Source organism: Macrosteles quadrilineatus, unplaced genomic scaffold, assembly GCF_028750875.1.
Source record: "Macrosteles quadrilineatus isolate MER2022 unplaced genomic scaffold, UCM_ALF_1.0 Scaffold_1__1_contigs__length_201487025, whole genome shotgun sequence".
In the NCBI taxonomy this organism is placed as follows: Eukaryota; Metazoa; Arthropoda; class Insecta; order Hemiptera; family Cicadellidae; genus Macrosteles; species Macrosteles quadrilineatus.
In genome coordinates, this window is record NW_026542594.1 from 19,094,152 (window position 1) to 19,121,973 (window position 27,822).

General features: G+C 34.5%; 1 protein-coding gene across 1 annotated transcript in view; it reads right to left on the minus strand.

Annotated features, from left to right (window-relative positions):
• Positions 1 to 13,210: 13,210 nt before the first annotated feature.
• The window catches only part of LOC129004629 (uncharacterized), a 30,117-nt gene continuing 15,505 nt past the window's right edge, over positions 13,211 to 27,822 (minus strand). Inside the window, exon 3 of the mRNA XM_054433180.1 lies at positions 13,211 to 14,913. Within this exon, the coding sequence (XP_054289155.1) occupies positions 14,346 to 14,913 (568 nt within the window). The 3' untranslated portion in view covers positions 13,211 to 14,345. The remainder of the gene's footprint in view (positions 14,914 to 27,822) is intronic.

Consider the following 27,822-nt stretch of genomic DNA (forward strand, 5'->3'; position numbering starts at 1 on the left):
GCAAGTCAAAATTCACTTTCATCCTCTTAACAAATATTGATGTCTACAGCCAGTCAAGACTATTTGCCTATTGATATAAATTTCCAAAAAAGGATATTTTGATGGAAAATCCCATAGTTGGGATTCAAACTAATAAATTAATCTAAATATATAAAAGGCAAAGCCCTCACTGACACACTCACTCACTCACTTATCACTAATTCTCCCACTTCCCATTTACCTAGGAGGCTGAAATTCGGTACACCGATTCTTTGGGCATTAAATAGGAAAACTAAGTAGTTTTTATTCTGATCGGGCTTTCGGGCTCCGCCCCAGTGGCTCTGGAGTTTCCCATGTTAACCTTATGATTTGTCATATTTAAAAGGAATTAATGAATCTTAACAGCTGTTTCAATTAAACAAGTTGGTTCTGTTCGATGATGTTCAATAGCATTAAATTTACAAGGATTAACAACAGGGTGCAGCACTATTATTTTTTTTTTTTTATTTATGACAACAGCTAATTTGCAACCAAAAGGTGAGTGAGTGTAGCGAACGAACTTCAACGTGGAGGCGAGTTAGCGTAGCGAACGAGCTAACCTGAAGGCAAGTGAGCGCAGCGAACGAGCTCCAACCTAAAGGTGAGTGAGCGTAGCGAACGAACTTCAACCAGGACGTGATTGAGCCATGCGAACGAGCTCATCTTGAAAATTAAGAAGCTAAACGGGGCAAAGCCCGCGGGTACAGCTAGTCTATATATATAAAAGGCAAAGCCCTCATTGACTGACTGACTCACTCATCACTAATTCTCTTACTTCCCATTTACGTAGGAGGCTGAAATTTGGTACACTGATTCTTTAGGCATTAAATAGGAAAACTAAGCTGCTTTTATTCTGATCGGACTCTCGGGCTCCACCCCAGTGGCTCTGGAGTTTCCCATGTTAACCTTATGAGTACTCATATAAATGGAATTAATGAATCTTAACAGCTGTTTCAATTAGACAAGTTGGTTCTGTTCTATGATGTTCAATAGCATTAAAGTTATAAGGATTACCAACAGGGTGCAGCACTATTATTTCTTTTACATTTATAACAGCTAATTTGCAACCAAAAGGTGAGTGAGCGTAGCGAACGAACTTCAACCTGGAGGCGAGTTAGCATAGCGAACAAGCTAACCTGAAGGCAAGTGAGCGCAGCGAACGAGCTCCAACCTAGAAGTGAGTGAGCGCAGCGAACGAACTTCAACCAGGACGTGATTGAGCCATGCGAACGAGCTTACTTATGAAGTTAAACGGGGCAAAGCCCGCGGGTACAGCTAGTACCATATAATAATTTTTGTTACAATGAAACACATGCCATTGGGTCACCATCAACTGTTTCATTGTGGCCCATGTCTGTTTGATAAGAATAACTAACCCTAATTCCACTTTAGAACTTTGTACACATATGCTAACTAGTCTAAAAGTTTAAGAAAGAGTTGTTCTTTATACTGGTATGTGTGACACTTATTTCTAATAACCTCAAATAAAAGTTAAAGTTGCGAAGAAACAACCTGGAAAAGTTACTTCAAGATGTCAAAAACAAAATCTATACTTATATAATACGCAAGCAGGATTTTTGTGACAATTACTCCTCCGAAACTACTGAACCGATTGACATGTTTTTGGTCTCATTGGAAAGAGCGTAACGTGAAGTTGTGCAGGAAACTTTCTTTTTAGGGGAATAATTAGAGAGTGAGGCCCTGGGGCCCTTTAAAGTTTTATATTTCTCAATAAGATTAACATGGGAAACAAAGATTTTTATGAAGCTCCAGCTGTTGTCATAAATTAAAAGTGAGAAGAAGAACATATGTTGTAAACAGTCAATAAGTTTGCTAATTTAACAGTTTGCTACATACATTTACCAACTTGGTTGAAATGAAATGTTTACTACGCATTTGAATTTGGGTTGGCGTAAATATTACAATGGAGCCTGGATAAATTGATATACTAAAAAGAAAACTGAATTAACACTGTGCTGCATTTCTTAGTAATCATTGAAAGAGCCGATTTGCAAACTATGTAAACATAGGAAAATCATAGAACACCTCCATGGAGAAGAAATAGAAATAATTTTTTTTAAATTTATAATCGTTATTATGGACAACCTTGTGCGGCTATGAGAGTAAGGCTATTTGTAGAAAACACTAAAATAAAAAAGATCAGATTTTGAAAAACAATAAGGTATTTACAAGAAATGTTGATTATATCGATCTGTTATGTACATCATGTGTATTTCCAAAATCTTTGAGTCGAATCTGTTAGTCATCAGAAATTATGACTGTTATTCGTTTTAAAATAACGTCCGTAATACTTAGCAATTGCTCGAATTCGAGCAACAGGGACACTAGTATGAATAATATCTCTTCCTTACATGGAGGCAGCCATTTGCACCAATGAACTATGGATGAACAGTTTTGGAGTTCACTCACAGAATGCAGCAGGTGGCGGACTAGCCAAATAAAATAGTTATTTTCATTATATTTTTCCTACAGTCTTTATAAAGCATATAAATAACTAGCTGTTGTACCCGTGCTTTGCAACGGGAAAAGGACACAAAATAGAAACATTTTAATCTTTACATCTGTTGCGTATAATAGTTACACATCCGCCAACGCTTTTAGAAACAAAATTCAACTTTCATGGCCTTAATATAAACGTTTAAGTTATAACTTTTAAATCTGGTAAGTAGTGGATACCACCATTTTGGTTTTGAATAATGTTAAATCTTGTGTAGGCTGATATGAGAAAAACTGGCCAAATCTTTGAATAAACTTTCACATACATGATTTACCTTGTTTTTCTTTATTTTTGACATTTTAAACTTCAACTTTGAAGCTGCAAAAATACGAACTATTAAATTTAAATGAACATGTTTTTAATTTCACTCTTCTTTGTATTAAATCACCAATCCTTCCATCTTCAGTTTCTTCACTCACAATAAATCATGAGCAAAACTAAGTCAGCTGTTATAAACTTTTGAAATATTGCTGTGCCTTATCAATAGTCTTTGAAATATTAAAGAAACTATATATATACTATAACAAAATCCAAACAAATAATGTAGCATTAAAGACACCAGACAAAAGTAATAAAATTATCAAAGCATCAAGGACTAAAAAATGTAATAGCAAATACAGTATGTTTCATTGCATCTCTGATTCTACTCTACAAAAATATCATCAAACAACTTAATATACAAACCAGTTCTTTTAATCAGTTCCATCGTCCATTGTCTTTTCATTTTCACACTTACCATTAAGTAAACATAGTAACGGATATTTCATTGATTTTAGAAAGAAAAGAACACTGTGTACTGCTTAGTTTTATGATATTTTCCTTGGTTTAATTTAATCAGTGGTGTGGCAAAACACAAATAATAAATTTATCAAATGAAGTAAATGGGAACTGAAAGCTATGTTACCATAAAATAAGTGTATTTTGTATTACCATTTGATAATTAAATATACTTACACATACACAACAGATTTTAGAACACAGAAATCAACGAGGAACAATTTAGTTATTGATGATATTCTTTAGTTTAATCATAGACTAACCAACACAAGTAGACTTCTCATCTCATTGTAAATTTTGAAGCACGTTTTTCATGTCTAGTTCATGTACGTGACACATGGGCGCTAGTGTCGACGAAGCTTTGTTTCTATTATTTTAGGGTTAATTTCTTGATTTGTGCTTTACTGTTTGGTTATATAACTAGGGGACAAGTTATTGTTTATGATTAGATCGTATCATTTGGTTAAACGGGGTTTTAAATGGCTGTAATAACGGGGGAAAAATTGTAAACAAAACACGACCTCTACAATAAACCGTACAGAACTAACAATAAAATTGTCTTCAGCTGTTCCACAAGGATGAGAAATCTACTAAGGGAGTATGTTTTATCTATGGTTTAATTTAAGCAACAACAGGTTTAGCAAAACACAATAACTAAATTTACCTAAATATACCGGTACATGTAAAAAAACAAAAAAAAAACAATGTGATGTGCAAGTTATGTTAAGTTATTCTAACACATGTTAAGCAGTTCGAATTTATTTAAAGTAGCCTCCAAATTCATACAAAACATCTATACATTTTAATTTTCTTACTGTTTCCATGAAAATATATCAATAACATTATTTTCATAACACTTTAAAATCGAAAGCAGAGCCATTTTTTATATCCTATAATCATTGACATAGTTTTTGAATAAATGATCTTTAAAAAAATGTTTATTAAATAAACCAACCACATAATTGTCTGAAATAGTATATTTTTTTAATTTCATTAGATCAGCTGTCTTAAATTGTAAAATATGCAATTTGGCAGTTCTTCTTGTTTATTTTGAAATGTCAAAGCAAATGTAAACATTGTGAGAATTATCATTGCAGCCATGGTGACCAATCAATATTTACTTTTAAAATCCTCACCTCAGAACTTTTAAGGCCAAAGGGGCTAAGCCCACGGTCAGTATTGAAGTGTGAATAGTCCTATAATGGTCCTTGGTATGGTAACTATATTTTTGTAAAATGTAAGCCAGTTTGTTTCAGTAGTTTTCGCACCTATTAGTAATACACATACAGACAGACACCATTAGATTTTTATATAATAGTATAGATTAGTCTTTCAAACTATATAAAACACGTTTTTAGGTTAGGTTAAACCCAAGCCATGAACGGAATAGGAAATACTCAGCTGATTGTAGTTGTAATGTCTTTAAGTGTTACTTATTTTCAAGAGTACAGGTATAAACAGTAATAATCAGTATAAACACATAATAAACAAGTAGATTGTTCTTCAAAATATAGCAATAAAACATTTTCATTATATTCACACTTACTTTCACTGAGTTCATTATTTTAAACGTGTTAGGCCCACTTATAATTCATATTTCAAATACTACACTTCAGGTTGTGTTCAAACCAAAGCGTTGAACGAAAATAGAACATAAACTATAAACACGAAATGACAGGTTAAATCGTAGTTATAATAGTCAATCAGCTGATGTAGTAGTAGTATTATTATCTTTAAGTGTTGCCAACCTATTTCTAAGTGTAAGGTACACGGATTACGTGCATAATAAAACCAGCTGTTTTGTGTTGTTTGGTTAAAATCCTGATGTGCGCCAAAGTATAAACCGTACGACAAAGTATAAACCGTACGACAAAGTATAAACCGTACGACAAAGTATAAACCGTACGACAAAGTATAAATATGCAGCAATTAGCAGCTTTATGTACTATAAACAGTACAAGGAAGCCAACTTTGTCGGGTGACTGTAGGAAAATAAATATAGTTGTTCCACTGTGGCCCATGTTCCATTGTTGCCCAGCCTCCCCTACAGTACAACAGATTTGCTGTTTGTTACAGGGTAGTAATTTTGTTAGAAGTTTTATGTGCACTTTTATTTATGCATTAGTTATTTGTGCAACTAGTGAGAAAAGTGAGCAATTGACTCACTCGAGAGAAATCCTTACTCACGAGCCGTAGGCGAGTGAGGAATGGTTTCTCGAGTGAGGCAATTGTACTTTGAACTCGAGTTGCACATTATACTTTTCATACAGTTACCATAAAACAAATAAATTGGTGAAGAAACATAACCTATTTTTACACAGAAGTGAACTTTTAATATAACATTTAATGTGAAGTGACAAATACAACAGTACAATAGCTGACCAGCTGATTTACAGCCAGTGCTGCCAACGTATTTCGCGCGCATACGACGTTGCCTGCATGTTACGCGCTCACTGTTTCGTGCCTTCACGTTGCAAATCTGGAGTGAGACAAAGTAATTAGAGTGAGACAATGTTAACATTGTCTCACTGATGAGCGAATTGGCCACTTTGCTTTCTCAAATCAGTGAGAGAACATGTACATTGTTAGGTAACTGTAAGAAAACATGTTTTAAACACTGACAACCTGTTTTAAACAGACATAGGTATATACAAACCACAAAAATGACAAACATGTAATTTTATAAAACTGATATTATTTATATATCTTCAATATGGCATAACTTTACAACACTGTATCCTTTATAATTACAGTAAAATTATATTTCAATAAATATATTACCAATAACCACCAGCATCTTCACTCCATCGATCTCTATTATTACTACAGCTGGATCGCGCGCTGTGTGCTGGGTTTTCGGTCCGACCGCTCGCCGCTCCCCCCACCACGTAAAGTTGTTACTGTCTCTCTCTTACTCATTACGTCTTATGGCGTTTCCGCGTTTGCGTTCACAAAATACGCTACCTATATCTCTGTTCATAGTGGCTCGATTGTCAATTTCTTTAAACAGTTGTAATCTGCATGAAATTTTGAAGATTATGGTATATGTTTTATATTAAAACAACTCTTTTTAAGATTATATTAATTCTTAAATCTACTAAATACGGTTTGTTATTGCCACTTTTTAAATTATTTCTAAAACTCTTATCAATGCTAATGATTAATTAATTAAATTTAGCATACACACTCATATTTTTAAAGTTTAATCTTATGTTTTTTATGCATTTAACGTGTAGGAGAGGACCCTTGCTGATCCGCAGCTTTAACATAAATATATTATCCAAGAAAATCAAATTTATGATTTTTGATTGAGTAATACAGTATCTTGAACTTAACTGATTCAAACGATCAATAAATCAAATTAAAGCCTATACGTTACTGTTACTGATTATTTTGAGTCCAAAACATATAAAAATCATGAAGAATACTGGAGCTATTGATTTTTAATCATAGAAATGTAGCGTGTCACCGTCCCTATTCATTATGAGCAAGAGCAAAGATGTCGACAGTACGATGGGCGAAGTGCGATTAATACCTAGATGACATTGCCCGTGTGCCCCCTCCCTATTCCAATACGGGATCATAGTAACTTCAACGCGTCTCTTTGTTCTTACACTTGCATTGAAATCACGTGATTCGCCGTTAGATAAACCTAAAAAGCCGAAAAGAACTAAGGAAACTGTTACAACTTGACCTAAATACAAAAGCAAAAAAACAACTAAATATTACACTTGATATAGGGACGGTGACACGCTACATTTCTATGATTAAAAATCAATAGCTCCAGTATTCTTCATGATTTTGATATGTTTTGGACTCAAAATTATCAGTAACGTATAGGCTTTAATTTGATTTATTGATCGTTTGAATCAGTTAAGCTCAAGATACTGTATTACTCAATCAAAAATCATAAATTTGATTTTCTTGGATAATATATTTATGTTAAAGCTGTGGATCAGCATGGGTCCTCTCCTACACGTTAAATGCATAAAAAACATAAGATTAAACTTTAAAAACATGAGTGTGTATGCTAAATTAAGTTAATTAATCATTAGCATTGATAAGAGTTTTATAAATAATTTAAAAAGTGGCAATAACAAACCGTATTTAGTAGATTTAAGAATTAATATAATATAATCTAAAATAACCCCACCGCAGCAAACCTGTCGACTAAGCGAATTTCCATTTGTCTGAATTGATTTTCACTTTTCAGTTAAATATATTTTAATAACATTAGGTTTAACGAGTACCTAGGTTTGCTGCTAAAAGGAAACTAATAAAGTGTGTTTTTGAGTAAAATATTGATAGCTTAGTACAAAATAAATAAATTTGCCAAGTCTGATCAAAATCCTATACTCTAATACGAGCAATGTTTGCTTGTATGTATGCTTGCTTGCTTGCTTGCAGAAAGATCTCGAAAACGATTTTCTTCAAATCTTGTAAATAGTTTATTTTTGGCCTAAAAACGAGCTTCATGCAGTTAGAACTCCCAACAAAAATCTAATTACGTAGAAAAACGACACTGAAAGTCACATTTTTTTAACATTAGTCTTATGGGTTGCTAAGTAACCATGTTGGTTGAATTAAATAACAAGGAAAAAGTAAACAAAATACTTGAAGTTATAGCACGTGTTCATAATAAGCCAACTACCCACAGTATACTAGCAAATTACAAATACAGTACAAAAGGGAAAACATAACTTGCTAGCTACTATTGAGCAAAGATTATACTGTAGATTGCTCGATACATTGTAGGCATTGTAAGCAGTACGAAGTGTGGGGTCTGTTTATGACGATTAGATAAGGGTCATCTTCAATCCTAAAATGCTATAGGAAGGGAAGGTTTGGAAACAGGTCTGTGTCGTAGGAAGTGGTGAAGGAAGTAGTAAAGGAAAGTTGTCCGGTGTGTTGGATCTGTTTACGACAGTTAGATTATGGTATTTGCAATCAAAAAATGCTGTGGGAAGGGAGGGAAACAGGTCCGTGACGTAGGAAGTGATAAAGGAAGTAGTAAAGGCAAGCAGTCCGGAGTGTGGGAACTGTTTATGACGATAAGATTAGGGTATCTGCAATCCTAAAATGCTATGGGAAGGGAGGGAAAAAGGTCCGTGACGTAGGAAGTGGTGAAGGAAGTAGTCAAGGCGAGTAGTCCGGAGTGTGGGAACTGTTTATGACGATTAGATTAAGGTATATACAATCCTAAAATGCTATGGGAATGAAGGGAAACAGAGCTCCGCGACGTAGGAGGTGGTGAAGGAAGTAGTCAAAGCGAGCTGTCTGGAGTGTGGGAACTGTTAATGACGATTAGAGTATGGTATTTGCAATCCTAAAATAATATGGGAAGGAGGGAAAACAGGTCTGCGACGTAGAAAGTGGTGAAGGAAGTAGTCAAGACTAGTCTTCCGGAGTGTGGGAACTATTTTTGACAGTTAGATTAAGGTATCTGGAATCCTAAATGCCTTGGGATGGGAGAGAAACAGGTTCGTGACGTAGGAAGTGATGAAGGAAGTAGTAAAGGCAAGCTGTCCGGAGTGTGGGAACTGTTTATGACGATAAGATTAAGGTATCTGCAATCTTAAATGCCGTGGGAAGGGAGGGAAACATGTTCGTGGCGTAGGAAGTGATGAAGGAAGTAGTAAAGGCAAGCTGTCCGGAGTGTGGGAACTGTTTATGAAGATAAGATTAGGGTATCTGCAATCCTAAAATTCTAGGGGGAGGGAGGGAAACAGGTCCGCGACGTAGAAAGTGGTGAAGGAAGTAGTCAAGCCGAGTAGTCCGGAGTGTGGGAACGGTTTGTGACGATTAGATAAGGGTATTGGCAATCCTAAAATGCTATGGGAAGGGAGGATAATACCCCTGCTGCAGCAAACCTGCAGACTTAGCGAATTTCCATCTGCCTGATTGGATTTAAACTAAAATGTCTCATTAAAAATATCACATTTTTTCCCTATTAAAACAGAATTAGTTTAATGAGTACTTAGGTTTGCTGCAACAGGGAGGGTAAAAAAGTTTTTTTTATGTAAAATATTAAAAGGTACTGTGGTTTAGTAAGAAATTAATGTATTTTCCAAATTAGATTAAAATATGTTCATAAACAAGCTAACTACAACAGTTGACTTATTCTCCATAAGAATAACATGGGAATTTTAAAATTACAATTTTTTGAATTTTCTCCGTAACAATTAGGCGCATAATAACGCTTCAATATACTAAATTATTTGTTTTTTTAAGCTCTACAAAATGGTTTAAAAAGAAATTGTGAAATTTTGTGTTTTTAGGGTAAAATATGAGAAAAACCTATTTTTACCCCATAAAACCCCCCATAAACCCCCGTTCCCATAGTCCGATCATGCTGGTTCGCGAACTCATTCAAGTTTATCCCGCCTTACACCTTCAAACCAAATTTTATCAAAATCGGACAAAAATTACTCAAGTTATCGTGCGGATGGACACATATATATATATATATATATATCTCTATATATAGATATATAAAAATTTGAACGAATGGTGTTTTTGGCCTCTGGGGACATCAAAATGAAAAAGTAAATCGGTCCCGGGCTTAGGTCTTACCATGAGACCTACGGTAATAGCTACTTCCCTATAGGGAAATTCGCTAAAAACAGGTCCGCGAAGTAGGAAGTGGTGAAGGAAGTAGTCAAAGCGAGCTGTCTCGAGTGTGGGAACTGTTTATGACGATTAGATTAAGGTATCTGCAATCCTAAAATGCTATGGGGAGGGAAGAAAACAGGTCCGCGACGTAGGAAGTGGTGAAGGAAGTAGTCAAGGTGATCTGGCCGGAGTGTGGTAACTGTTTATGACGATTAGATTAAGATATTTCCAATTCTAAAATGCTATGGGAAGGGAGAAAAACAAGCTCGAGACGTAGGATGTGGTGTAGGAAGTAGTCAAGCTGAGCTGTCTCGAGTGTGGGAACTGTTTATGATGATTAGATTAAGGTATCTGCAATTTTTAAAAGCAATGGGAAGGGAGGAATAAGGTCCTCTTCGTAGGAAGTGGTGAAGGAAGAAGTAAGGCTAGCAGTGCTGAGCGTGGGAACTGTCTGTGGCAATTACATTAATGTATCTGCAATCCTAATATGCAATGGGAAGGGAGGGAAACAGGTGCACGACGTAGGGAGCGCTGAAGGAAGTAGTAAAGGCGAGCAGTGTAGAGTTTGGGAATGGATTTATGTATCTGCAATACTAAGACTGCTTTCAGAGCAAACTAATGATTTTCCCGAGCAAAGCTCGGTCCCCAGGTACTATATCCATAAACAAGCAAACTACAACATTTGACAATATTCTCCATAAGCATAACATGGGAATTTTAAATTTAAAATTTTTTTAATTTTCTCCGTTACTAATAACCGAACAAAAATACTTTTATATACTAAATTATTTGTTTTTTTAAGCTCTTTAAAAAGGTCTAAAGAGAAATTGGGAAATTTTGTGTTTTGAGGGTCAAAAGTGAGAAAAACCAATTTTTACCCAATAAAACCCCCCATAAAGCCCCGTTCCCATGGTCCGATCATGCTGGTTCGCGAACTCATTCAAGTTTACACCTTTAAACCAAATTTCATCAAAATCGGACCAAAATTACTCAAGTTCACGGACGTATATATATATATATATATATATACATATATAAAAATTTGAACGAATGGTGTTTTTGGCCTCTGGGGACATCAAAATGAAAAAGTAAATTGGTCCCGGGTCTAGGTCTTACCGTGCCACCTATGGTAATAGCTACTTCCCTATAGGGAAATTCGCTAAAAGAGTTATTTTAATATAAAACATATACCATAATCTTCGCAATTTCATGCAGATTACAACTGTGTAAAGAAATTGACAATCGAGCCACTATGAACAGAGATATAGCGCATTTTGTGAGTGCAAACGTGGAAACGCCATAAGACGTAATGAGTAAGAGAGAGACAGTAACAACCTTACGTGGTGGGGGGAGCGGCGGACCGATACGTGCGTATCTCTCAGCAGTACAGCGCGCGATCCATTTGTAATAATAGAGATCGATGCTTCTCTCACATGAAATACAAATAGTTGAGTTAAAAGAAACATTGCATTAAATGGGTATATACAAATAGACCAGCCTCATATGTCATACATTATTTAAAACATACTATGAAAATAAGGCAAAATAGCTTAAAGATTTAGAAGAACACATTGCAATAAAAGTTATATTGGCTTAGCATATTTAACATGCATTGTTTAATAATAAATAAAATTATTATACAGGGTGATTTTTAAATGAGTTCCCCCCCAACTTTTTTCTACATTTCTTAAGATATTAACTCCGGACCACGTCAGATCATTGTAGAGTAGTAAGTACTTCATTTTTACTGGGTATAAATTTTTAGCCGCCATCTTGGATCCGCCATATTGGATACAAAGTTTTTTTTCAAATGTAAAGGTTTTAGGGTTGTGACCCATTATTCCAAACAGGAATTTTACACTGATTACAATGCCGCAAATAGTTTCTAAAAATCTTGATCCGTTCTAAAGTTATAAGGACTTTTAATAACTTTATTTTTAGCCCATTTTAACATTGTGCATTTACAAACTAAGACCTTAATCTCAAAATAGTGCTAGATAAAGATAAGTATACACCACCATTCATTGTCGACCTATTTTCACTTGGTTATGACGGATGTATTTTTTTCGGCCGCCATCTTGGATCCGCCATTTTGAAATGTGACAAATTAATTTTAATATGAAGGTGGTGTTGTGACCCATCATTTTCAACTACTTTTTTATGCTGAACTCAATGCCGCAATCAGTTTTTCATTTGCAAGTTTAGTTGTTGAATTATTGAAATTTTAAATAAGATCATTTTAATATTTCATCAAGAAAGCTTGATAACCAAAAACGAATTGCGGCATTGAGTTCAGCATAAAAAAGTAAATGAAAATGATGGGTCACAACACCACCTTCATATTTAAATTAATTTTTCACATTTCAAAATGGCGGATCCAAGATGGCGGCCGAGAAAAATACATCCGTCATAACCAAGTGAAAATAGGTCGACAATGAATGGTGGTGTATACTTATCTTTATCTAGCACTATTTTTAGATTATGGTCTTAGTTTGTAAATGCACAATGTTAAAATGCGCTAAAAATAAAGTTATAAAAAGTCCTTATAACTTTAGAACGGATCAAGATTTTTTAAAACTATTTGCGGCATTGTAATCAGCGTAAAATTTTAGTTTGGATTAATGGGTCACAACCCTACCTTTACATTTGAAAAAAAAAACTTTGTATCCAATATGGCGGATCCAAGATGGCGGCCAAAAATTTATACCCAGTCAAAATGTAGTACTTACTACTTTACAATGATCTGACGTGGTCCGGAGTTGATATCTTAAGAAATGTAGAAAAAAGTAGGGGGGAACTCATTTAAAACTCACCCTGTATATTGGCTTTGTTGAACTTATACATTTAATTATATATTTAATTATTAATTGCCAATATCTCCAATATAAGTTATGCATTGATTGTTTGAATGCTGGAATATATAATGGAATGCAGCCAAATTGTACTGTCTCTTGTAGAGTTACAAACTTCATTTGTCACTCCCTGAAGTAATCAAACTATGACTCTTTTCTATTAATCTCATCTCTATTAATAACATCCTCAGAATTTCTACATTTTAAAGGAGTTTTTGTGAGGATAGAAGGCTTACCTGAATGGGAATAAAAGAGTCCAAACTGGCACAAAACTGTACACTATATAACAAAGCATAAAAATATTTCACTGTCACTGACAGCAGGGACGTATTTAAGTATCTGCAGCCTCTAGGCAACGAAGTTTACTGAAGCCTCCCCCCCCCCCCCCCACAACTTGTTAGCGCACTCCCCGACCTCACTAATATCACCCCAATGGCCAATACATGCCCTGTCAGCTGATTTTGTAGAAAAATAATCAGCAATATTGCATAGTGCATCAACAAATTTAATAACTTTTTGAGCCCTTTTAACAGACTCTTTTGCGCCGTTTTAATACAAAATATGATTTTGACTTTGATACACGGAATGCAACGTGTTTTATCTAATCAGTAATTATAATCACGTTTTGGGGCGTGAAACGACACACAAAATCGTCTGTATACAAGGGCTCTTATAACGCTTTTCATTGAACACTTTAAGTCAGATCCACTTTAGAGGCATGCTACTTGCTATTGGCTTTGAAATGAAACAAATATGTTTACTTATAGAACTGTTTCATAACAAAAAAGCATGAATCAAAAAGAAAAAAGTACGTACTTTTACTTAAAAGAATAATATACAATTTTAAATGAGTTAAGTTGGTGCAGTAGTAAGTATTTTGTTTACACTTTCCTTTTTTCAACTCTTCAACCTTTCATCTAGCGCTGCCGCTACGTAGTGGCGTATGAAGTATGAAGCAGTAAACAAGGGGAAGTGTTTTCTTCGTTCGCCACTACGCTCCTGCGGCATTCGAAAACGAGAACTCAGCACAGCCAAATAGGGCAACACGGAAAACTCAGCACAGACGTGTGATAAACTATAGACTTTTGTTTGACTTACAATGCGTTCTGAAATAATTTTATACTCTATTAAAATATTTCAAATTACTGTTTTGCCGTTCTCAGAATTATTTGCTAAACGTTTATTTTAAAAAAAAAAAAATCCCCCTTTTTAATTTTTTAACCCCCAAATTTTGCAGCCCCTAAAATTTGCTGCCCTAGGCGGGCGCCTAGTCCGTCTATTCGGAAATATGTCCCTGACTGACAGTATTATCCACTATAAGGAAGAGAGCGTATTTAACTGTTAAATCTTTCCATCAATAACTGAGTGCAATAAAGTTGTTTTTAACTGAGAGTTTTATATATTATATAGTGTTTTTTTTTTGTCTCTTGTGCTGGTTAGGACTCTTTCTCATTCAGGTAAACCAGCTATCCTTACAAAAAATCCCAAAAACCTAGGCCTTGTGCTCTATGTTACATCCAAAACCTATGTACTGTATAGCTTACAGGTAAGGTATTGGAAGAGTTTACTCAGCTTGGTGTCTCTGTAACTTGTGACACCAATTCAAAATTGTCAGCCATATATTGAGTTAAAAACTCCCTGTTAGTGATACCTTCTGCACTCTCCAGACATTGGTCACTGTAAATTGGTGGTTGGGGATATTTTGTTTCACCTTCCTTCAAACTTTCATACCAAATTGGTAGAAATTCATCTTCTGAAACTTCTACAATATTGTGCAAAACTACACAGGTAGTAATGATCATCGGTAAGGTAGCATGGAGAAACTCTGACTTCCTACTTAGACATGGAAACCTTCCTTTCAGTTTGTTGAAAGCAATTTGAACTACATCTAGAGCGGTATTCAGATAAATATTGAATGATTCTTTCACATCGTCTTCTGGGTCCAAGTGCGGTGTTATCAACCATGGTAATAGAGGGTACACAGCATTACCAACAAAATACAAGTCCATCTCAGTCTCATTGAGGATTTTTGGAGAAGAAGGCATCAACTCTTGAACGTTTTTATACAAATCAGAGTCTTGAAAAACCTCAACTTCATTCCTTGTGCCTGGGTTGTTGCAGGAAATATCACGAAACCTAAAAAAACAAAAAAAAAACAGAAATTGAATATGGTATTATATTCATACATGGATGTACATTGTGCATATAAACACTAATAGCCTACCAATATCATTATTCAGGAAAGAAAGAATACCATCATGAAACCAATAAACCAATGCTTTGATGACTGAAATACTTGCAAACAAATTGAATTTCCAATTGGTATATTTTATTTCAATTGAAATGTATTCACCAATTAAAAAAATGGACTTTTCGTCATACTGCAGCAAAACCAGCCGTTTTAATGTATGCGTTGTGGGTCTAAGGTAGCATTTTTACTCTCTAGGGAGTAAAAATCAGCTGTTGTATACAGTTGTAAATTTTGAATTTGGCAATCATATTGATCAAAATTATTTATCGATTGATTTATTAGGTAGACTATTGTTGTCGATTGCTCGACATATTGATGGTATAATGTACTGTAACCATAGAACTATAAACATGGAACGCTGACTCAATGCAGCGACGAGCCGGCCGCGGACGGGCTCTCCCCACCCCAAGTCAGTGTACGTAGCGACACTGTCCCATGTATTACAATGGGCGCGTTACGTTTTCCTACACATTCCGTCAGGTTTTCAGGCTTTATCATCATTATTAAGAACTTGATTGTGGTGATTTATTGTTGTGTGATGATTTCTTTATCACACTATTGAAAATACACTTAGTTTTTACAAGTAGGTTTTATTGTTTGTTGTGCATTGAATGCCACACAGAACATTTCGCTTCATTATTCACTCAAACTTACTCACACCACTTGTATATTCGGGATAAAATACGCACCTAGGTGGAATCCTCATCTCAATAATTGATATTGATAATAATGATAATGGATTTACTTGGTTCTTAAACATAAACTGCGTAAATATCAATCTATGTTTCAGTTTTTATTACACCCGTGCCTGGCTCGTATACAAGAGAAAATAGCTCCAACTGGTCTTATGAAACTTTGTTTGCTAAGATGAAATTATAATTTAAGTTACTAAATTAGCCTTTTACTGAACAATTTGGTAGGTTAAAGCGTGTTAAAAAACAGGTGCGAAGGTTTTTTTAGTATATTATAAAACAATGATCCCTTAAATTACCCGTTTACTTACGGTACCTACTCACAAGACTCAACCAACTTCCCTTATCTTAGCATACTGACTCTTACATATTTGTTCACCATTCAAGTATTTCTTGTTAAATAATCTTCTTAATAATGAGACATTTTATTCTACTGAGGACGATTAGTGTTAAATGGCCCAACAGCATTTTGAATTTTTTAATCACAAATTTTAAAGTGATCAATGGGATTTGCTTTTTCTAAAAAAATATGATTGGTCCAAATTTTTTTAAAACCACACATATAGTCTCATGGGTCATTTTTTTGAGCTGTCATAAGAGTCTTCATCAAATTAAATAATATGTATAAAATTCGAATAAATTATATTGTTTCCTCAAAATTCAAAATCAGAGTTTGTACTAATTAACAGAAACTCTAACGCATCAGTAACACTGTTACTTAAGATATGTCCTGTTAATCTAACCTTAATTTCCTTGTTATTAAAAAATGCGTGTGAGTTTTGGAAAGCTCATTAAACATTATTTTGTTTGCAGAACATTTTTTTTACCTATCAAGATAATTTTTGCATTTGTATGTCCACGCAGTATACAGGCATGTCATCGTATTAAACAGTTTTCAATTAAGTGATTAATTAAACAATAAGGCTAGTGAACTAGTGATGCGAAACATAGGCTAGGAGCATGTGTCGCATAGTACACTATGCACCACAACACTGACTTGTGGTGGGGGGAGCCGAATAGGGACGGCTCGTTTCTAAGCGCTTAGCGCAGCTTGAGTCGGCATTCCACTTGTTGTAGTTCTATGACTGTAACACAATCGTAATAGTCTAAATGATGGACACTTACTAAACAGCTGCTTATTTGTATTAGCAGAATTGAAAACAAGCTGGAAGCCGTTTTGAGAGGTTATCTTTACATAACAATCATTTGGTTTTCTAGCTTTATTTGTTAATTAATGATGCAATATGACGAAAAATATAGTTCACTACACGGGTAAAAGTGACTTTTTAACCCTTGCTCATTTTCCGTTGACCTCAGGTCAAAAAGAGTAACTTTAGGCCCTAGTGATGAAATTATACTATTAATTCAACTTATAAATAATAATAGGCTGAAAATCAGGGATGCAGGGAGCAACATTTTTGGCAACTCAACAAATGTCCCAGATTGGTGCTCACTTTGTTACTGATTCATGTTTGAAAGCTGACATAGGCCTACCTACCCTTTTAGCGAATTTCCCCTATAGGGAATAAGCTATTACCTTAGTACTCATGGTAAGACCTCGACCCGGGACCGATTTACTTTTTCGTTTTGAGGTCCCTAGAGACCAAAAACACCATCCATTCAAATTCATATATATATATTTATATATGTGTCTGTTAGCGCGATAACTCGAGCAAAAATCATCCGATTTTGATAAAATTTGGTACAAACAAGTTAACCTAAGTTTATTCAAACAAGTTTGCGAACCAGCATGATCAGACTATGGGAACAGGGGTTTATCGGGGGTTTTATGGGGTAAAAATTAGTTTTTCCCATTTTTGACCAAAAACACTTTAGCAATTTCTTTCTGAACCATTTTTAGAGCTTAAAAAACAAATAATTTACTATAATGAAGCGTTATTATCCGCCTAATGGTTCAGAGAAAATTCAAAGAATCTGTAAATTTTAAATTCTTACCTATGTTATTCTTATGGAGAATAAGTAAACTGTTGTAGTTTGCTTGTTTATGAACATATTTTGATGAAATTTGGAAAATGCATTCATTTCATACTAAACTATTACATTTTACAAAAAAAAAACACCTTTTTACCCTCCCTGTAGCAAACCCAAGTACTCATTAAACTAATGTTATTTAAATAGGGAATAAATGTTATAATTTTATTGAGACATTTTAGTGTAAATCCAATCAGGCAAATGGAAATTTGCTTAGTCTGCAGGTTTGCTAAGGCGGGGGATTTTTTTTAATTTTCCATCATTGGCTTTTGACAATATAAAACACAATATACAACACAATATATAACAATATATGACAATATAAAACATTGACAATATAAGGTTTATACAGTATACCATACGTTGCCAATCCTAATTTAGTCTGGGCGACTTTTATCGAAACAAAAGTTTCAAACTACTTAATAACTCTTACTAACTCCTTAATAACTACTAAGTTACCTCTTACTTAATAAAACCATTAGAACACATTGTTGTTGTCAATAGGTAACAATACAATATTTAAGACAGACAATTACAGATAAAATTTTTTAAACATAAATGAATGTGCGGATGAATGTGTGCATGTGAGTGAATGTGCACAATGAGGGGTCTGGCTCAACTACCTATCTGCTGAATGACTTTGGAGGGCCGAAACATCTGATTATGAGCGCATTTTACCGAATTTCCCAATAGGGAAATAACTTGCAAGAATCTACAGGGTGCTATCTAAGGGAGTGTTGCACGACGTCCAAGTGCCACGACGTCCAATAATATTTTTCCAGTGCCACGACGTCCAAAACATAATTTTTGAGTTGTTGCACGACGTCCAAGTGTCACGACGTCCAAAAGTACAGTAACTGCCAAAAATATAGTCTTTCTACAAGCTTTGGACGTCGTGGCACTTGGACGTCGTGAAACAGCGCACTATATAATTGTAAAGACGTATCATTTGCACCACGTCCAAAGCCTTTGCCAGTTGCACGACGTCCAAGTGCCACGACGTCCAATCAATATTTGACTGTTGCACGACGTCCAAGTGCCACGACGTCCAAAGTGCCTGCACACTGTGAACACTAACACTGTTTGCCGACCTCAGTGCATACAGTTCGCATTGCAATTATTGAAGGCAACTATTCCTAGTCAACTGTTTGAAAGTTGTCAACCGCTTCGTCTTCGATTATCGTTTAAATTATTCAATATTCAATGGTTCTAATTGAACTAATTATTGCATTAGCTAAAATTTTTTATATGTAAAATAAATACTATGTCACCGTAAAATGTAATGATGCAGTATTTCTGTTGTTATGATTGCATAATTGATTTCTACAAAATAGAGCTATGTCATAGAAACGAAATAAATAAATGACTACCTACACTATTCACTATATTGTATGATTAATACAATAAATTAATCACTAGCCCAAAAGTAAATATGGTTGGTTTAATGTGAGTAGTGGTAGAATTCTAAGTACTGCAGTAGAATAGAATTGTCATACTATATCAATTGGTAGCAAATTTACTCGTAAGATAAAATGTATGCACAGTTTTATAACAGCTGTAAGACTTCCCATTTAAGTACCGGTATCATTGAAATTGTATAACTTCCATTGAACAGAAATGAGATAAGTAGATATTGATACACAGATATATGAATTTTCATACACTTATAATATGACGAATTCAAAAAAGTTTTATCCGTCAAATGTGCTAAATATTATGTAAACTATCAACTTTTTAAGCTATAATGATGTTACTACAATGGTTAAAAATGTTTCCTGTGAAACAGTGGGAATAATTCGTTTTAAAAGAAATCATTCATCATGGATATAGGAAATAATTAGGATTCTATAATCATTGCCCTATCAACCTAGGCCCTTTTCCTGAGTGTTATGAGGTTTATGTTTTGATTTATTTTTGTGTAAACCGTAATATAATCCCCCTTCCACAGCAAATCTGTAGACTGAATTTCCATTTGCCTGATTATATAATTTCACTAAAATATGTTAGAAAATTACCCTTTTTCCATATTTATTTATATTTTCCTATTTTTCCTATTTGTCGGTATGGAACTATTGTGATAGCTTTTTGTTTACAGTGCAAACCATGGATGTATGGATGGATGGATGGATGTTTGTGACAAGCAAACGCGAAAAATACTAAACCGACAAGGTTGAAATTTGGTATGATGATAGATGACATCCCCGATTAACATATTCTTACCTCAAAAATTCTTTCAGACTCCGCCCCGGTGGCTCTGGCTCTGGACTTTCTCTAGTTAACCTTATGAGAATTCATATTTAAAAAAATTAAAGAATTTTGTCAGCCGTTTCAACTGTACAAGTTGGTTCTATGATATTAAACAGCATTAAAAAGTTATAAGGCTTGCCAAACAGGGTGCAGCACTATTATGTTGTTTGTTTGCATTAATGACCACAGCTAATTTGAACCAACTAGCAAAAAAAGTTGTGGTACACAATGAGAACTTTACTTTTTTCATGGTCTAGGTGCAAGAACATCAGGACTATGGTAGATGTGTGCTACACAATAGGATACCGTATAAATTAAGAGACCAGTTTTTTTTTTTTTTTTTTTTTAAATCGTGTCCTCTTCTATAACTGCAATAAGCATTTATACTTATATGTCAACCCCGTACGAAGGACGGGTACTCTGCTAGTAACACAATAATACAAATACAGTATACTAATACAATAATACTGTACGTTTCCGTAGTCTGTGGCCAAAGGTTCATCTGAACTGTCAATCAATTCTGAGAAATTCACAGTTGTAAATTCTTACTAGTCTTTTTCTAAGTTCACGTCGCACTCGCAATTAGTTCGCATGTTTTATGTAGGAAAACACGTATGCCCTAAGTCATAGCATTTGTAGGTTAAGTATAATAATAACAAACATGCTTATCGTAGGTTTGTAGGCATACTTGTTCAAGATTATGCCGTGGTAGGTTTTGTTTATAAATTTTATGTTTTAATTCTTGTCTAATGACGATATTGATTTGTATTAGTGCGAAAATGTTAATTTATTTGTCAAGGGCATGAGCGGCCCTCTAGTCTATGTATGTTACATGAAGCACAACATGAAAAAGAATAAATTAAAGGAAGGTAAAAAACGGATCAGTTGCTGAAGGTCTAAATCTCGGAAGGTCTAATCAGACCTTCGACACATATTTTGCAGTTTGTACTTGATGCTGAGGATCCCATGAATCCTGTACAAAATTAAAAAAAAATGTTTCATTCAAACTACAATTTTATTATTTTATTACTTTTCCGAGAACCAGCCTTTATCAGGACTTCCGCTCCCACGCTAGTTGGCAACGTCAACTGTGCTATATGAAAACAATAAATCTTGAGTAAATATACTGTAATGTTGAATTTTGAGGTTGTGGTGTTCCTTCGTAAACACATTCAATTATAATCTAGGAATATGTAAATTTATTGTTATACGTTAACTTTATTGATATTCGATTCGCTACAGTACTATTAAACCTATAACATTTTCAATTCATGTGCGTTGTATTTTAGAGTTGGGGAAACAAAAGAACCCTGTGTGCAACTTATTTATATGATACTAGCTGTGTGCCCGTTCTACGCACGGGGATCTTAAAGTAGTCAGTTGAAACCTTCTTATATTAAGAAAAGCAGTTGGTTTGCATATTTTCAGATATGCTGGCAAAACTATTATATATAAACCTTCGCAAATACAGTATCTGACAGTTTCAAGCCAAAACAAATCTATGAGGCATAGCCCTAAGGCCTATAGTTGAAAGTTACTTCCCACAATGGTTAAAGGCATTTAAAGTACTACCTCAACCTTACCATTTAACACTTTATTCGTGTTGACATTTTCATTATCAAGGTGCTCTTGTCCTTTTCGTGACACTAAGAAATAAGGACATAAATGCGTTACCAACAGACATACACACAAAAATACAGAACTTAATTAGGGAATTTGCTACGTTTTAAGCATAACAAAGTACATATAAAATTAGAATTTGAAATCTTTGTCAATGTCATCAAATTTTATCATAACAATTTATATTTGCTTGGACCGAAGATGACCCGAAATGCTGTCGAAATGACGGCTTACTTTATAAAATGAAGTACTATAGACAATTTAGATTGGTAATGGTAATTTAACCTATAATAAAAATTACCAAAATAGGCCACGAACTATTGATACATAAACAACGTAAATCGTAAACAATTCATGATGGTTTGCTAAACAAATGTTTTACTTAAATGAGTTATCATTTTCTTAGCATAAACTAACATTTTGGAATACAGACAGAAAAAGCAAAACTTATACAGTTAAGGCATCAATTAAATTGAATAAGGCTGTGATACCACTGTATAAATAAGGTGCAACACCAACGATAACTAATTTGTAAATTACAGTGATGTGTTGGTACGTAAAAATTATTCTTGCTGCTACCAACGGTTCTAAGGAAACAAAACCAGTACCAAAAACCAACGTTTACAGTTAAGAATTACGTCCGACAAATTAAATGCGTTAATCAAGTCCCAAGGTTATTGATTTCTTGGTTTTGGATTTTCTCGTGAAAAGTTATCGGCAATCAAAATTATTTCCCATTAATTGCTTTATTCGTAAACAACTTTTAATGTAAACTTATTCAGTTTGAAAAAAACAACCTTATAAAAACAACTGTTTGTTATTTAATAGATTACGCAGGCCTATTCTCTAAACAATGATTGGTATATCTTTTAACATTAGAATGAAATGTGACAAAAATCACGCAATGCTGGGTTTTTGGACGTTTGTAATTTTATTTCTTAAGTAGGGAGGCCGTGTATTCTAGGGAAAAGTACCGGTAACAAGGATTGTCGTCGAAAAGGTTGTTATGAATAATTGGGTAGGCGTAAGTACCCAAGAGATGGGCTATGGGCCTATTGGCTGTATGGTCCAGCGATTGCATCATACGGTGAGTAGGAACAGAAAGTGACACATTGGAAAAGCGAGTTTAGCATCATCCATAAACCGTAAACCTCTGTTACAATCACCCACTGCAGTTGTGATTTTTTACTTTACACTTTACACAACCACCATCGAAGCGCCGTCAATGAGTTAGTAAGGTATTGGCGACGATCATTAATAAATTCAAGTTTCCCAGCCCTATACAACACTGATTCAAGGCGTGTAGTAGCAGTTGCGCCGAGTAGCATTTGCGCCGCGGATTAAACCGTGCTTCCAGCGCCGCGGAGTTTGATTAGTTCAATGATGCAGAAGTGACGAGGGTCATAATTACTTACACATTACTTGACTGAGTTGCTTGTAAATAGTGTCGTTTTCCATACTCCTAATTAACTTGTACTAGTAGTGCACTGTTGCACAAAAAAAATGATGAAACACTTGTATACCACCACATGCAGTATTGAGTTAGTATAGATATTTTTCCTGAGCTATAATTATTATGACCAGTAGATATTTTCTACTTATCACATTACTAATTTAGGAGAAAGGGGGACTTTTGTTTTCCTATGAAATTTTTTGAAAATAGTTGCACCAGGATAGTCTGCGGTGCTATGTGGAATGCAAACAGCTCGTCATATTGGTATTAGGGGGATTTGCTAGGGGTATATATCCCCATACCTTTCGTAGTAACCCACTCCCTAATGTTACCTTTGGTCACTCAATGGTGTTGTCATTGTCAGTTTTGAGTAGAATTTAGCAAAATGAACATCGTAGAATCCACAAAGAAGGGCTCAGTTTTCAATCATTTCGTCTACTACAATTCTGTAGCCTACATTATATCATCGATATGTCGCACAATTGATAAGAATGCAACAATAAGCTACAATAAAACCTTTCTGAAACCTCTAACCGAATAAATGAATCGATAAATAATGTCGAACCATGCAATTACTTACAATCGACATTTACAACTGTTCACAACAGTTGACTTGTACTCCCTAGGGACTAAAAAGGCTTTTTACAACTGGTGATTAAAAACGTTATATAGTTTAGACCCATATGGTTTCGTCTTTTGTTTGCTATCTAAAGGTTATACATCGAAGTGAAGGATCACGGGTTCATACATAAAACCCCATTATAAAAAGGTTTGTCATAATTACAGGTTCTAAAAAAGTTAACCATGTAAATAAATCAATAACTTTGAGGGGGGGGCAAGCCCAAATTGACACTTTTAGCTACCATTCGTCCGTCTGCTATATCATAAGATGTACAAGGACACCTAAATCGAAAACATTGGTTAATCAAAACGGGTTAAAAGTTATTTCACAAAAAAAACCTTATGGTATCAGGTTCACAGTTTCATTGTGTGATAACACTTAAACAGACAATACCCCCGCCACAGCAAACCTGCCGACTAAGTGAATTTCTATTTGTCTGAATTGATTTTCAATTGAATGTATGTAAATAAAATTAGGTTTAACGAGTACCTAGGTTAGCTGCTACAAGGAAACTATTAAAGTGGAGTTTTAGTAAAACATGAATAGCTTAGTATAAAATAAATAAATTTGCAAAGTTTGATCAAAATATATCCATAAACAAGCAAACTAAAATTACTCAAGTTATCGCGTTCACGGACGTATATAAATCTATACAAAATGAAAAAGTAAATTGGTCACGGGCCTAGGTCTTACGGTGCCACCTACGGTAATAACATCAATTTTTTGCGAATTTAACATTATGGTACAGAAGACGTTAGTATCGTTAATTTATTTATATTATACCTATATGTGTAGGCAAATAGCAACAGGTTTCATTCCAATATCGGTGGTTCGTAAACTTAATCCAGGTGATTCAACCTTACACATTCATGCCAAATTTAATCAAAATCGTACGAGAAGCGATAAGCATAGGCCGGGAGCACGCCCGAGTTCACGTGCAAATCTCGCACTGTCAAGTTGATGATTTTTAAAATATTCGTGGGAAATGGATGGGGATTTGTAATGTTTATTGAGTTGTATAATAGTATTGAACATTTGCATGGGCTTGTATAGGCCGAAAGCAGGGTCATTAGAAAATGGCTAAAAAACTCACCCATGTTATTCTTAAGGAGAAAAAGTGCCTAAATTGAGGTTATATTATACCTACTGTACTTTATATTTAATGGGTCAGTAAATGAAAGAATTAGCTTTTTAGCTTGATTCCGAATATAGTATATGAGGATTATATGTAGGGATATGTAGACAAATATCAGGATTTTTGGAATTAGTGGCAAAAAAATTATCTCCATGTTATTCTTATGGGGAAATACGCCTAAAGTGAGGTATATTTGTGGTAATTGCCACTACACGTTTTAGAGAGTTATTTTGTACAGTATTTCTAGACTTAAGATAAACTTAAATTGATATAAGGCCTGTCTCAACTCCCAGGCTTCACGAACCGCGATGTATACAGAACTGCCAAAACTGGTACAGAAACAAACTAATTTTTTTCGTAATTTCCTCTCTTTTGAGTTATTGGTAATTAATTGGTTTTAGGTAGCCTTTATACTGAAACGGCGGAGTATACTGTGTATTGTTGTCAACCAGTGAACAATATTTGCAGATATTTGTGGTGGCATAAATTTTGCAGTTATTAGATTTAAAATTATGTATGTGTAACCATTAGCACGGATCACGAGGTGACTGCATGCAACCACTTTACGCTGAAAGTAAAATGTGGTTGGAACTACGTCATCAATAATCATATTAGTGCAGTTGATTGGTTCCGCCTTTGTTAACCTGTCAAAACTGCTAACCCTCATTTAATTAGCTGGCGCGGCGCTGGTGCTACGCGGCGCAAATACTACTCGGCGCAAATACTACTCAACCGATTCAAGGTTATCAAAACTCAAGAACAATTTTATACACAAAGAATCTCTGGTTCCTAACCTGGATGATGTTATTACATTTCATTTACGGTTTCACTATATTATTCCACTTGCGATTAATTAAAGCCGTTTTGTAAGACAACGATTTTAATCTCACTTGGATAAATGGGCTTTGCCTTCAAAACGTGATCGGAAATGGTTGTGGTATTTGTAAACATATCAGTGACAGCGAGAAAAAATAATCTTGATCCGAACAGCTGTTCGTTATTTCATAGATCATTATGTGATAAAAATTGGACGAAAACTTGACAAAAATCGCACAAAACTGCATTTTTTAAAGTCCGTAATATTATTTACTAAGTAGTGAGGCCATATTTTAATGGCTAAAGACACTATCGCCAATCCAGTGAATACATTAAAATGACTTGGATCTTGATAGGTACTCTCGTTTTCCTGGAGAAGATTGCGTAAAATGTCATCTTGAGTGTTATAGAAAGACAGGAAGACAGACAGACAGAAATTTAGATGAGACTTGTTTCGGCTTCTTTAATGTATAAAACGTAAAAATAACCTACAAATGAATGATTCTGAGCAATGTACAGACAAAACACAAATTTTATTTATATAGATTCTCATTGGTTGCAATTTAATAAGTGGTGTAGCAAAACACAAACACAAAATTTATTGAAATGAAATTAAGTCAATGTTAAGTGAATACTATTAACAAACATATTTGCTACATAAAGACATTTAATTGAAGCCTAAAAACAGTTCAAAAAAGGCATTCTATTCTTTATACTAGTAAAAATTAAAATGAGGGTATAAAAAATAGTTTTCAAAGATCATGTTGATCAATGTACATTCATCTAGTCTTGAAAAAATAAGTATTTAAAAGCTTACTCCAAACATAATGACGTTGATCGGTTGTTAAGAAAATGTCATCATTTTTCAAACCATGTAAACCTTATAGTTTTCCAACTGTTGCCTTGTTTATTTTTTTCTTTTTATGTTTTTTTACTTTATGATGTTTCAATTAATGGTTCAAATATTCATAGTATATATATTTCTGAACAAGAACATATACCCATGTATATATAACTAATAAACGTTCCATAAGCATTTTACACGAGAGAACACTATTCGGCAAGTAGCCGGTCATCGTAACCGGTCATCATGAAGGAGCTTGGACGTCGTGCAACAGCGCTGAGCTATATTGGACGTCGTGCAACAGTCAAATATTTATTGGACGTCGTGGCACTTGGACGTCGTGCAACTGGCAGCGACTTTGGAAGTCGTGCAACACTCCCGCAAATGTAACTTTTTTACAATTCTATAGTGCGTTGTTTCACGACGTCCAAGTGTCACGACGTCCAAAGCTTGTAGAAAGACTATATTTTTGGCAGTTACTGTACTTTTGGACGTCGTGGCACTTGGACGTCGTGCAACAACTCAAAAATTATGTTTTGGACGTCGTGGCACTGAATAAATATTATTGGACGTCGTGGCACTTGGACGTCGTGCAATGCATCCCTATCTAATGTTATTTAGTCAAAAGTATGATAACAGGTTTAGCTACTTAAATAAAAGACGTGATTCGAATAAATTAGTCTACAGACAGATATTTCATGCAAAAGTTAGGCTTGTTATCTAAAAGTGATAGGGCATGTCCTGGTCCTTCAGGGTGATCCCTCTCCCAGGACTAATCTCTCCATGGCTGTGTGTATATTCAGAAGTAGTAAGGAGGACCACTTGTTCACATACACACAGCCATTAGGAAGGTTTCCAAAGTTTCAAATGCTGTTATCTCAAAAAATTTCAAATGGCAACATGGGTTTCATTACAAACCACAGCCCTTAAAATTAGCTACAATTTTTGTATTCAATGTTTTTTTGTATCTTTATTGGTTAAAGAGCTGTAGTGAAATTAGTGTATTTTAATGTTTTATTAAATGGTATTCAAAGTGTTTGCTGTTGTTAATGTACATGTCTAGGCCTCGATTAAAACTAATTATGTCTAAAAAAAAATGCTTAAACTAAAACTGATTGTTACTAAACTAATTAATTAACTAAACTGATTGTTAAACTTAGAAGATTAATAAAAGGAAAGAACACAACTGCAAATATTCTTAGTTATTTTACAATTCCAAAGTTCTAATAGTGCTTTGAATGAATATTGTGTTTAAATGCTACTTGTAAATAAAACAGATTTCATCATGAAATCAATGAGCTTGTGCGTGAAACTCAGGGACATATTTCCGAATAGGCAAATTTTAGGGGCGGCAAAATTTTGAGGGTTAAAAA